This window comes from Ciona robusta, chromosome 12, assembly GCF_009617815.1.
Source record: "Ciona robusta chromosome 12, ASM961781v2".
NCBI lineage: Eukaryota > Metazoa > Chordata > Ascidiacea > Phlebobranchia > Cionidae > Ciona > Ciona robusta.
This window is the reverse complement of record NC_143246.1, coordinates 5,619,021-5,632,341: the sequence shown is the minus strand read 5'-3', so window position 1 is coordinate 5,632,341 and position 13,321 is coordinate 5,619,021. Positions and strand designations below refer to the sequence as shown.

Here is a 13,321-nt window from a genome sequence, read left to right as displayed (position 1 = left end):
ATTGCTATTGCGGTCTGGCATTTTGACTCACTCACATTGTAAACGAACGTTACTGGGTTTAATGCTTGATACCATTATATGTGTCTGCGTACAAGACACTTAACAGTGGATTTTCCATAAATAAGTAATGGGTTTTCCAAAATATTAGCCATAAACAAACACATAATCACGTTCACAAAAAAGACAACAAACAATTGGATCAAATATGTATTCAGCAAACGACTTTATATTCACACATTATTCAGAAAAATAAAACAATGGATGATTTAAAACTTCATTCTTTCTTTGACTTGAACGCACTTTGGTACACTGCACCACAGGTTAAAGCAATTATGGTAAAACCTTGTGCCATAACACGTCCTCTCATCATGACTTGAGATTGCTGTCGGTTTCCCAAACGCATGTGCCTGAGCCCATTAAATAGGAAAAGCACAGTTGCTGACAAACCTAAAGGAACAAAAGGGTTGTCTTTGCAATGCTGAAGAAAATTTCCACCAAAAGACTTTTTCTCAGGTATCGTAATGGGCTTATAGTCTTCAGGTGAAGGAGGTCCTATTAGTTTTGACAATTTGCTCAGATCTTCCAAATCATCAGGAAGTTGCTTTAGGATTTCTTCTTTTGTCATTTTCTTGGTGCTTTCTGTTTGAACCGCCATATTTTTTATTTACTGAGATGACAAACCAAGCAATTCGTCAATTGGTTTGTACTTCCAGTTATCCTGATTAATTGTAATCAAAAGATCTTTCAGGTCTTTAATTTGCTGCTCTTGCTTTTCTGTAAACAATTCAAACGAAGAAATTAAATAAAGATGTGTATATATACTCATAATTTATTTACACTAAATTAAGGTTTTAACGAAACACAACTGTTAGAGATCATATATATTTTCTTCACTGTACAGTGTATACCCTATTTTCAAAATCAGGTTTGGCTTACTGTATACCGTACACCCAACTTTATACAAATTTTAACACCTATGACCTATGTTAGGCGGAATTAGAAAACAAGATTACAATGCATAGGCACCACAGACATTAGTTTGAAAACCATTGGTCTAAGATATCAACAGTAATGTTTACCTTTTTCTAACTCCTCTTTAACTTGAGTACCTTTGCATGCAATATGTATAGAATGTTGTGAATCTGTTGAATATATTAAGTGATTAAGTCTGAAATGATAAATAATTCTGTAATACCTAAACAACATTGCTTTAACAAAATGTATAGACATAACGATATAAGCAAAACCTATTATCAAACCGAATAAAATTAAACTACAAAAGTTAAAAATGTATTTTAATTACCTTCTTCAGTTTGTTCCACAGCAGCTGGATTTGTTTTGCTGGATTTACCCGATGAGAATAACGACTTGCAAGATAGTGACGACGTCCCTGCGTTCCTTGACATTAAACCCTAGATAGTTGCCTGCCTATAATATTAGATATACGCTTATGCAATAACAGAGGTCAATATTGAAAACCGGAAGGGTCACGGGAATTACCCTATGTAACAACCAGTATTTTGAATACTATCGGGGTGGCGCGTTTCTAAATTAGTTATAAATTACTAACTTTAACAAAAATAAATAAAATTTAAAAAAACAAATAAAATAAAAACACTTTTAACCACCCACTGAACGCAATAAACATATATATTTGCAAAATCCACAATCATATATACTGAACCGAGAGGTGGCGTCAAAGAGCTGTTAAATCAGCAAAACGTCAAACAGTCTAGAATTCTAGAAAATTGGCGTCGGTTTTTAACAGAAGATATACTAAAGTTAAAAGCACTTCCAATATCTATTTTTTTTTATTAATTGTTTTAAACAAGCGATCAGAATCGATTATGACTGATGTTTTTTGCATTTGTTGTTTCGTTTTATAACGACTGTCGTTTTGTTGTTATCGTCTATTCGTTGTTTAAAAAACTTTTATCTCGATTATTGTACCCATTAAGATTAAAAAACATGTTTCCTGTTAACTTATTAAACATGTCAAGACGTACGGCACAACACGAAGCCGAAATCGTGCTATCACCTTCAGCTGTCAGCGAATTTCACGGTTGCCTTGCGGTCAAAATATAGCGAACGTGCGCTCATATGGGAGAAAGGAAATCACGCCTTTTAAAATCGCAGCGCAAAAATGGCAAAGCTTCCTGCTCAGAAAGCTTATACAGCTTGAGTGGCACGACCGCCGTTGTATAATTTGTTTATAGCTATATTGTGCACAAAAGAAATGGAAAGACCTGAGTGTCCTTGTAAAAAGTTATTACAAATCATTCTTTAACTACACATTTATTCAACACTTTATAAGTACAACACCAACGTATGTTGTAACCCATATTTTAAAACGAAAGTATATGCTATAGCACTTTTAGCGCCATTTAAACAAGCCGATGACTAATACACGAGAGCGTTTCTTCAACGATTATTTTTACTCGCTGTAGTCAACACATGTAGTTAGGTTTATTAAAAATGACCTCTACGTACGTGATAGCATGAAGGTAAAGGAACCCACAAGGAGCGTCTGTACCACGTTTCCTTTAGTAATAATGTCCTAAACCAAAAATCATGATATAGTTTTCATTTAAAAATAGAAACCACCTCGTTACTTTTACTCTAAGTGTCCCCGAAATAGGAATAGCAATTTGCGGAACATTTTTCTCGACGGTCACTCCCTTGTTTAGCTTTCGTCATTTAAAGCATGTGGAACCACCGAAACGGCGCCGGCCGGAAAGGGCGCGGTTTTAGGGCTTTTCTGAGCTGTTTCCTGATTCATTGCACTCGCCCCCTTTCTGTCTATCTCGAGTTGGAATTTCTGAACCTTTACCTTTCGTAAACTAAATCGGGAGTATTCGGCTGAAAATAATCGCCTAAAATAACAGCACTTTAACCTGCAACATTCTCAAGTCGAACAACTCGTAGTAATGTGACTGTTATTTGGCAGTGTTCAATTGTGCTACATATATATACGCTTGACGTTGTTTATATTTCATTTCTTTATTTTAACGACAATGAAACTTGAAATAAAAGAACAAAGAAATATGTGAGTACAACTTTATAGCACTGACGATGATTTCAATAGAAAATAAAAAGCATGTTGTCAAGTAATAACTTATTCAATAAAATCTTTCAATCCCACCTTGGTGTTTGTTAATACCTAAATTTAAATCGTGACTTCGACACGTTTTGTCAAAAACAAACTACAATGTAAGTAACCGTACAAAGAAAATGGTAACATACGCCCCCAAAACCGAAAGACAGCATATCGTTAAAATGTAAATAATACCTTATCTATTTGGAATTTACCAGCTTATTAGTAATATGTGTATAAAGTGGTAAAACAGCGAAAATTGTAGAAGTAAACAGAAGGCCCAGGGTTTTAAATTACAGGTAAGGAAGTGGTTTTCATTTAAAATGGAAATACCCACTGGCGCAAGAAACACGGAAGTGACAACAGAAATACAACACTGAAGTACGAACGATTAACTACAAGCAGCATCTGGAACTCATAAAAAGTTAAACTGAGAATCTGAAAGCGATTCTGGGTCAATTAAATGTATCCACCACATGATAAAGCTTTAGAGTTGTCAAAAACGTGATGGAATTGGGAATGTATCTGAAGGGTGGGTCAAAATCGGAAATTAAGAGTTTAAACTTGAAAACATGTTTCGGCGCTGCCCGGACTGCGGGTTAAAATATTTTACGCGTCATTTGCAGTTGGAAAGGAAGTGCTTGTAGCGACCTTGGCTATTGGGGTAAGTGTCGAGTGACGCAAAAGACAGTGATGCGCCTAACCCTTTCCTGCTTCCCGAATGTCGATCATCAAAAGTTGTCAGACTGGCATCAGGTAACGATCGTGACGTCATCACGCGTGCAGAAATCGATTTTTTTACAAACCGTTAAAATTTGATCATAACATGAAGGGTAAGCTACGTGCGCGTCAACGCCCTGATATATGAAGTTACCACAAAGCCGAAAACAACAAAAGATAGTCGCGTATGGGCCGTGTTAATCCCAATACGCGGCTTGAATACCAGATCTGCCTGTCGTCGCTGCTTCCCGAAATGCTAATCCAGCGTATCGGCTTAATCAGACCCGTATCAGCCGCAGACGTCCAAATGAATTAGTTCTTTTGTGGTCGGGTGGTTTTGCTGAAACAAAGGCCTTGTGTATTACGCACCGAGCCAGGTTATTTGTGGAAACTATGTCATTCGAATTCTTTCACTTTTGGGCTCGACCGCCGCGGTTTTAACGGCTCCCGGTAAACACGTCTCTTTCTTGAAGCCAATAACGTCATCAGGTTGCGTCATGACTTATTCAGACAGTAATTGCGGAAAGCCATTACGTAACCGAAAGAAACATTGGTTGTTGTTGGCCGCTTGGCAAATATTTAATTACCGAATACCAAACTCCGTTCCAACAATGTCGTTGCTTGCTTCAACCCAGTTAAACGAATTGAATTGAGGCAGCAATTTGCAATGTTTTAATCGCCCCTTTCAATTGATTATCGACTGTTGGTGCCTTGGGACGACGGCAAAATGCGTGATCTCAAGCCGACCTTCACCTTTCAGGTCGCCGAGCTGCAAGGCTCCTGTCATCAGGTATCCGCGCTCAAAATCGTCTTTCGTCACACGACCAGATAGATGAAGGCGGAAATCTGGGTCCTTGTTGCGCTTGAAGCGTCCAAGTATAGTAAGGGTGCCGTCTCGGTTCTGTACGATTTTACCCACTGCTGAAACCGCTGCTCTCCCGCCGGCACGATGTTCGGTTATTGTACAATAACGCTTCCACCATCTACAAAATACAATATGTTAGCATTAGGATAAATCAACAGTATTGTAATGTGATTCTTTTTCAAATAGAGCTCTAAACAACTTACCGGTTCATTTTGATTTCCCATTGAATCCCGTATGCATTTCGAGCCCATTCTTCCTCAGGAAAAAGTAACACTTTACTGCTACTGGATTTACCGGCGTGTTGGTGCAGCATTTTATGACACTTTTGTGCAAGATTCATATCATAGTAGCAATTGTTATTTGCTTCATCCGACGAACTAGTCGTCTCATAAGCAGGCCAGTCTTGTCTGCCGCCGGCGAGCTGATCGTTTAAAACAGCTTTCGTCGTGTTGGCTTCAGAGTTGATGACGTCATCTTGGAGTGACGTCACCGGCCCATCGGGACAGACCTCCTTTGTGTTCATATTCCTTCGTCTGATAGGTTTCTGTCTTCTGTCGGGTCGATGCTTGTTACCGAGACATTGGCTTGTTCCTTCTGCGTCTCGTACAACGGAGGTTCCGTTCAATACTGAACCTTCGTGAAATACACCCATACTTTCTTTACAGTCTTAAACTTGCTTATAAAATATTTATTGCCTGAAATTTAAAAGAATCGATCGCTTAGAGATCGTTAAACTAGCTCGATAAAAACGAACACGCCTTGCCACTCTGCCTCCTTCTCTACTCTGCCAAGTTCTCTCGATCGCTCAAAGTATTTAACAAGCATTTGACCTATGGGGCGACATAACCTTAAACAATAACCAACCTCAAGAAATGATTCGTTTTTTGACAGAATGAACTATTAGGCCGAGGTCGGCCACAATCGTTTAAAGTATCATGCGCAGCCAGAGGCCCATATCTGGCTATCGACCTTTCTTTATCTGTGTGAGTAAAACCACGGCGCTTGCGAACTCTACCCGAATCCTGGATATCGCTTCCGCTCGACCCCGGCCACAAGAACAAACGTGTTTCAATTTTCAGAGAAGCTTAGGCCGCTCTTCTACCCACGTCACAATCGATTTACGTCACTACTCTGCGCTCGGGTGCGCGTGCATGGCTAACCTGTGCAAGGGGTCGGATACAATTTCGAGCGAGAAACGAGACGGTATTTGTTTGGATCTTAAGCTAATCCAGCAAAAATGAAGCAAAACCATTTGCAACGCAAGACACCTCAGTGCATTTAGAATTCCTGGCTTCTATAACTAATTATCTATAGTCCAGTACTTCGAAATGTTTCTATTTTTAACAGGTCAACTTAAAGTTTGCTAATATTTACCATGCTTGCTTCACTGCATTATCATAGATCCTAACATGGCAGGTAATACAAACACATGTTTCCTGAATATATCTCCCATACTCACTCAACCGCATTCTGAACACAATGCGACGACTGAAACACCTGCTGATGATAATACCTCGACCAGCCTTTTTCTCTTCGCTCACCGCCGCTATAGTTCCGCACGCGACGCGAATATGTTCGTGTAGCACCCTATACTTTGAACGATCAGTTCATTTTTGTTGTTGGCGCACGCCGCTTTGTGTTAACAGAAATTGCTCTCGCTGTTGCGTTCGGGGCACGGATTCATTTTCCGTTTGGCTGCTGGCTACGTGTCCAATAACTGAACTGGCAGCTTGTCCCTACCGTGATTCATCATAAGCCAGTCTCTATTGAGATTGATTATTCTAAAAACCCGCCTTTCCACTTCGCCGCACCCTTGTTGTTGTTGTTGTTTTCCAAACATTAATTTCTTGAGCAATATCATGCACGCCGGTCGATTTAAACTAAAGCGACGGCACACCTCAGTAATAACACGCGGAGGATGGGAACAGGTTCAAAAATAACCCCCAAAAGTGACGGTTGCGTTGCAGTAATTCGACGAAATTACCCAATTTAGCGATCCCTAGCGTGAAACGTGGCAAAACTGACCAAACCGCGAATGAATTGCCAGGTTGGACAATTTGAATGACGTCTGTTAAACAAATAAGCACCTGTGTCATATAAATGGACAGGGCGCGGTATTTCTTGAAATTTGCAAACACATTATCGGCATAACAGTTGGAGATTTATATATAAACAACGATAATATTCGGAGAGAATGTTGTTCTGAAATCTTTAAACTCAACTTATAACGCCCGTTCTCAAATTTTAACGAACACATCTCGGATAAGATGTTAAATAATTGCGTGTAGGAAGACGCTCGGGTACCCGTACTAATGGTATCGTTGCAATACGTTCAATGCGAGGCGGCTAACTTATAAACCGCACTGCTATATAGGCAATTTTACCAGCTAGTAATGGACACCGATATAGCAATAGCACTTCCCTACCGAGGTTACGGGGAATTTTAAAATGCGGTGTCGATATTTCCCTAATCGATGATTTTATCATAACATTACAGTCAGATTAGGGGGCACTTGAGATGCCTATGCCTTGGCTGATTCGTCTTGGTTATTTTGTCCCCACTCAAGTTCGGTACTTGTGCGTTTAGTTTATGTCTGCACGACGGTTTTGCTGACGAAGAAATTTAACGGCAATATGAAAAACGATATTCTTTGCATCTCTTTCTTTCTTTCCTGGGAAAGAATTTTTAGATAAACAGTCTGGTTACTTCGCTTTGGCAGGACAACGCGCAGAATAAACTGAATCCAGCTACGTAGGGGACGAAACAGCACTTATTGAACTTAGAGAACCGCAATATACCACTAAGCCAGTTAACTCGTTCCACGCCTATAGTTGTGGTTGCACCTTAAACATCAAAGGATTCGTTTAAGATTTATGGTCGTCTTCCCTTGAACCACCAAGCCGAACTTGGCTTAATAGATACACATCCTTATTGTAAAGTGAACCTTACAGTGTCATGAAACACGGGACGAAAAACCAACAAAGGTGCAATAACGTTGGGGGGCGATGTTTACGTATATATTACTTCGCTATGACGTATGTATGGATTAAACGGTTATTTCGAAGTGTAATAAAAACGTAAAACTGCGATGGCGAGCAATCAGCTGATGGCCGTAAAGAATGGACCAAGCGGTCGATATAACGCTGTAATCTCATTCGCGTCCGGTATTAGCAATTGATTTATCAGCTTTCGGAGTTTTCTGTCATGTCCTCTAAACTGTTTCATTGTCGGTAGATTAACGAGATACGAGCAATTAGCGTCAATCGGTTTTAGCCGACGGTAATCGGATTAGAGATGCTGTAGCATATGTTTAACGCGTGCCACATTGCCGAATGCTTTGAACGAATTTCAATTGATTTTCTGCGACTGTCCAACTGCTTAAAGTGGGAGTAAACGATTGATCGAATGCGACATGACGCTGACAATTTCTTTAGTTAAAACGTCAACGTATACCATTTCCCTTACAAAACGATTTGGGGAGCATGCTTTTATATATTACTGTGGAGAAAGACGGGACAACTTCAGCACATAAAATCCAACTATTCTGATATTGTTTTAAACAATAAACAACAGTCTATGGCAGTTGTGAGGGTACGGTTTCATAATTCATTGACTTTTTTGTTAATACCAAATGGGAAGGAACAATATAATGAAAAGGGGTCCCATCTTCCCCACCCTACTATAAAAAAGTCATTTTCGCCATGCATTGTATATTAATAAGCGCTTAATAACCAACTGTTATGCTGAGGTAAGCCCTACGTTATAACGAGGACATCCTGAATCGCGGCTACGGGGCTCCTTCAATTTCCTGGCCGAGAGGGCTGCTGTCAGGCTCGTGGTCTATCTAATAACCTGAATTAACATTCCAGAGCTCAGGCAACGGCTTCAGCCGCGTCGTAAAACTTGAGCGACCTTGAATTGCTTGGCCCATGTATATAAAGTCGTGCCCGACGCAAGATATAGACCTCCCAAATTAACTCGTTTACTGTAAACAAAGTTTTACACCACATCGGAAGCCGTTTTGAGGTCGGAGACGAAAATATCGCGGTGTGTGGTGTAGCCACAAAATCGAATAAAACGCAATTTCCGTTTTTAAAATAAAATTTTAATTTTAGCTGCCTCGTGCAAAAACTGGATACCCAATCGGTTGTAATTTATTTAAAATATGTCGTAGCTGCTATATGCGGCAAGTGCACGACGTTAACAGCGTGTCAATGCTAATCTATGTTATAAAGTGTTACGTTAAATAAACCTATATATAGCACGTTTTCGTGCAAACCCTGTTTACTTCGTGTTTCAAACCATTTTGTAAATTACCATATTCGCTCAAAAGCGAATCTGTACTATGTGATTCAGATCATGCTTGCCTTGCGTTAAATTGTCGCCTTTATTCAACACATATTGAAGCGACAAAGCTGCCAAGTTTACTTAGAGGCGAACACGTAATAATCAATTCTGACTGTCTGACTTGTCAGTTGATGCGTTCGCACCGCGGCATTGAGCAAACAGCGAAAATGGGGAAGATTTTTGTCGCGAAAATCGAACAAAGGACAATGAGTTGAATCAACAAATAAATCTTAAACGTGATCGTGTGGTTGGGGCTTTTAATCCGAACCCGCCCAAAAGGTGCGCAATAAGCTTGTGCTAACTGACCTAACCTTGGCTGCTATTTCCTGTCTTATGGAATATTCTAGTCATGCTGATAGACAAGTACTGTGCACTAGGTTTCGAACCGAATATTTGTCGTTTTTTGTCGCCAATTTTACAATTTCAATTTGACGTGGAAAAACGACAGTTTCACGAAATGTTTATTTTGTCACAACGCGTTTCCGACGAAAGCCGCGATAAAACGTTCATTGTTACGTCTTGAATCGCTATTTATTGGACCGGTGGCCGGTCAGTTTGGTCGTAAAGTTAAATAAATCAAACATTTGAACACACAAAACCTTCAATAAACTGACGACATCATATTACCTCACCATCGTAAACCAACATTTGTTAGTTTTACATTTCAATATTTAAATATCTACAAACAAAATACTATGTTCTGAATTATAAAAAATGCGTTGTATTGTCATAATCATGAAGAATTAAACCACCTGATGCTATTTACTTAATATAAAAAAATTTGAATAAGATAGTTTTCATTCTTTACTTGCCAGCAAACAAAGAATATTTGCAGATTATTTAACGCTATTCTTGCAACTCTAATAGCGCGTTTTGTTTGATAAAACACGGTAAAGAAACATGGGATATTATGTGTCACCCATCTTATCCCACAGTATTACTGTACATTTAACTACAGCGCGATGATAGAACTAAAATTCTAACATTTCAAGTGTATCTAAGCTACACTTAAATCCCTTGTCAGCGAGAAAGACGAATATTTCGTTTCTGTGTTTAACTCGGTGCCAGTGAATACACAATTTTATCACACGCGTAGGTGTTACAATGAACCGATCGTGTGCTTAGACCACTATCTTGTTTGCTATGTTGCTAAACGGCTCGCCCTGAGCGAGATTGACATTTTTGTGGTTTTAATAATTAATCCGTCTTTACAGTTCACAGTCTGTGTTATACATTACATTCCGAAGCGTTTAAAACTGTTTCTTCGGTATAATACACACTGAGAGTTGAAAATTCCTAAAATTATTTAGCAAATGACGTGATGTTAATACTATGCTGTGGTTACTGTGGCCCAACCACTTTATAAATGGCGATGTACTTTATAGTGGGTAGCATTTGGATGTCTCATATCTATGGTCAAGGCCGTCGATTCGCAGGTTATTATTATTAGGTGACTTTTTCACCTCGTACTAAAAGAACTTATTGAGATTAATTACGAACTTCTGTGACTCTATGATTTAACATCTTAAACTGTCAACTTGCTAATTTGGGATTATAAAGATTTTACGATAATTTGATTACAGCAGTAAACGTCTATATCTCGATAATATAGATTATGTAATGGCGCAATACAATGCATGCGCAAAGAAAATACCTCATATTGGGTACATCTTATTCCTCAAGTGAACATAGTTTAGGCAAGTTTAGTTTGGGTCTTACTCTCAACAAAAAAACGAAGAAGCGAAACTCGTGAGAAAAATAATCGCACACACATTTGAGGTGTTTCTCATGTCGCGGTGCTTTTATCCAAAAGATTTAGGCCTACACTGCTAATTGAAAACGATTCCCAGACGAGCACTTAACGAAATATTCAATTCCCGTACGCAATCGCATAAAGTGGATTTCTTATTTTTGTACCTGTTTAAACCGTATCAAAGCCACGCTACATATGCTCGGGGGGTTACGATTAAATACGTTGAATAATTTATAGTGAAAAATCCGGCATGTCAAAACGAGACCAGATTGAACAGCACACTAGCAGTCGCATATTGAATAACATATATGGTATTTGCTGGGTAAAAGATGGCCAATGTTTTCATACTCTTGTATGTTTTCATACTCATTTGGTACAGTAAACGAAGGATACATAATTATAGAATCATATCCCTTCGACTCGGAAAGAGGGTTAATAATTGTTAAAAATACGATTAGAAAGTTAAGGATATTATGTGCTGACGATATCCATCTTACCGAACGGTGTTTATATAAATGAAGACAATATTATATGCTGATTGCGACGCTAAAATTATGCGCATATTATTCAGAACAACCCGAAAAGGATTTTTGGCAACACAACTTATTAATTTGCAATTTTGTTTTCTAACATTAAAAATGCATCAACATTATGATTCATTATTAAACCAATGTAATTTTACGCACCAGTGCTTTATAAAATGATAGCCCATATTTAGAAATTTCGAAAGGTTTGCCCATTCATGCGTCATCTGCATGGATGATTGTACTTAGATAATGAGGTGAAATTGAATAAATGGCACGCGAATGGTCAACGTCACTCAACAGGAAAACGTTTAAAAATTTGATAATTGTGTTTTTTAAATCTTATTTTTTGGGTTTGGTCAAATAATTAGCGGTTTTAATTCAAGTGGTATTTGTTAGTGGTATTTAATTTAAAACCGCTTGATTTATAAGTTGTTAGAAAATGTCCACGGATTTTAAATTAATGTTTTCATTAAGGTGTTGGGTTTCGTTAAGTCGTTACGTCTTTTTTCGTTCGTGTGTATTTTTGTGGGTCTTCGCTACCGTAATCAGAAATACAAATAAAGATCCTGTTATCCCATGTTATTTACAGCGATAAAAATCAAAGTCTTTGAAATATTGATACCAGAAGATCTCGACCACCTGGATTGTACATATAGCGTCGCACGCAAACATCGTTTATGACGTAATAATAACCAATGTCTCCTTCGTAGTGAATTCTGAGCCGCGTTGGTCCAAGAATAAATCGTAGCTACGAATTACAAGGGCTCAATGTTCGCACGCGAGTATTAGAAGTGGGTATACAGAGAGACATCTTGGACCCGTAGACACAAACGAAAGGAAACTGTTTTCATATTTATTGATATTTTGCGTGATATCAACTCGTTTGGTTAACCCTACCATGACTATATATAACTCAGAAGTTCGTTTCCCGTTGCTAAGGATAGTCACCATAGCCGCTGCATAATCAAAGCGACAGGACATGGGCTAATTTAATTAGCGCGCCGTGTATGTAACGCTGGTACGGTGTTTTTTTATACGTGTTAATCGTCACGCTTCGTAGCAGTGAAGGGAAATCAATGGACTTGATTAAAGAGATTTCTTAAAGAGTAAAACTGTATCTATCGCCTTTGGATGCTGCTGTGTGGCGTTCTCTCTACCCCACGGGCCGGTTAATTAAACTAGCGATCAAAACTACAACTAGTATAGCATTGGGTAGACCACCTGTTTTACAGAGAACCGTTTCCCTAATTTTTGTTAATATGTGTGATTCGGCCAACGCCCGAACGCCATAAGTTCCTAAAGTTATACCTTTAAAAAAAGTGGTGAATTAGGCAGTGCGGTCCGGAATTGGTTTTCGTGCGTGCAGCGCCACTGATAAACAACGCTGTGCTAAATTTAGATTCGAACCCGAAGTAGGTGTTTATGGCTGTATTGTGTGGTGTGGTACTTTACAATAGATGGGTATTTTGGAAATAACCCATCTGTTGCTAGTATCCCTATTGTAGGCCTGCCACTGCAAAGAGAGTTGTAATCTGAGACGTCAGCCCTTCGCCGCTGTGACCATTTAATAAAATGCAGCCTGTCACGAACTTCAACGGTGTGAGATTATTAGAAAAATCCACAAGGGTTTACCTTCACAAACTTGACATTTTTTTATCAAGTACCATTTTTTAGGACAATACTGACAGGTGTTGGTAAAAAGTTCTCACACGTTTAATTGATGTTAATTTATTCGTGATTATACAAACTAAAGCGGCCATTGAGTAACTTAATCATAATCTGCGCTAACTAGATACAAAGAAATTAAACTTAATTGAAAGAAAGTGGTATTTTACACAAGTAATTCCACCAATTACAAATAGAACTTTTGTAGTTTTTCAATTATTTCTTTGGTCAAAACAGGGCGTGTCGACAGAACGTGACAAAAGTATAATCAATTGAACGCTATTGTATCATCACGTATGTATTTAATACTGTTAATACAGTCACGGCCGATTAACGACTATATGAATTC

General features: G+C 38.6%; 2 protein-coding genes across 3 annotated transcripts; both read right to left on the bottom strand.

The window, feature by feature from the left end:
• Positions 1 to 194: 194 nt before the first annotated feature.
• On the bottom strand, positions 195 to 1,496 carry LOC149727144 (HIG1 domain family member 2A, mitochondrial-like). 2 transcript variants are annotated; one of them, XM_089890574.1, is made up of 3 exons: positions 1,304 to 1,496; positions 1,080 to 1,142; positions 195 to 774 (listed from the first exon to the last, which is right to left on the bottom strand). In XM_089890574.1, the coding sequence occupies exons 1-3, from the start codon at positions 1,404 to 1,406 to the stop codon at positions 665 to 667; spliced, it is 276 nt and encodes a 91-aa protein (XP_089746700.1). In that variant the 5' UTR covers positions 1,407 to 1,496; the 3' UTR covers positions 195 to 664. The 2 variants fall into 2 exon arrangements, with proteins under 2 accessions (XP_089746700.1, XP_089746699.1); XM_089890573.1 differs by having other exon boundaries at positions 1,304 to 1,492.
• Positions 1,497 to 2,981: 1,485 nt separating this feature from the next.
• LOC149727143 (uncharacterized) lies at positions 2,982 to 6,168 on the bottom strand. Its single transcript, XM_089890562.1, has 2 exons — positions 4,883 to 6,168; positions 2,982 to 4,797 (listed from the first exon to the last, which is right to left on the bottom strand). The coding sequence occupies exons 1-2, from the start codon at positions 5,329 to 5,331 to the stop codon at positions 4,500 to 4,502; spliced, it is 747 nt and encodes a 248-aa protein (XP_089746688.1). The 5' UTR covers positions 5,332 to 6,168; the 3' UTR covers positions 2,982 to 4,499.
• Between the last annotated feature and the right edge of the window lie 7,153 nt (positions 6,169 to 13,321).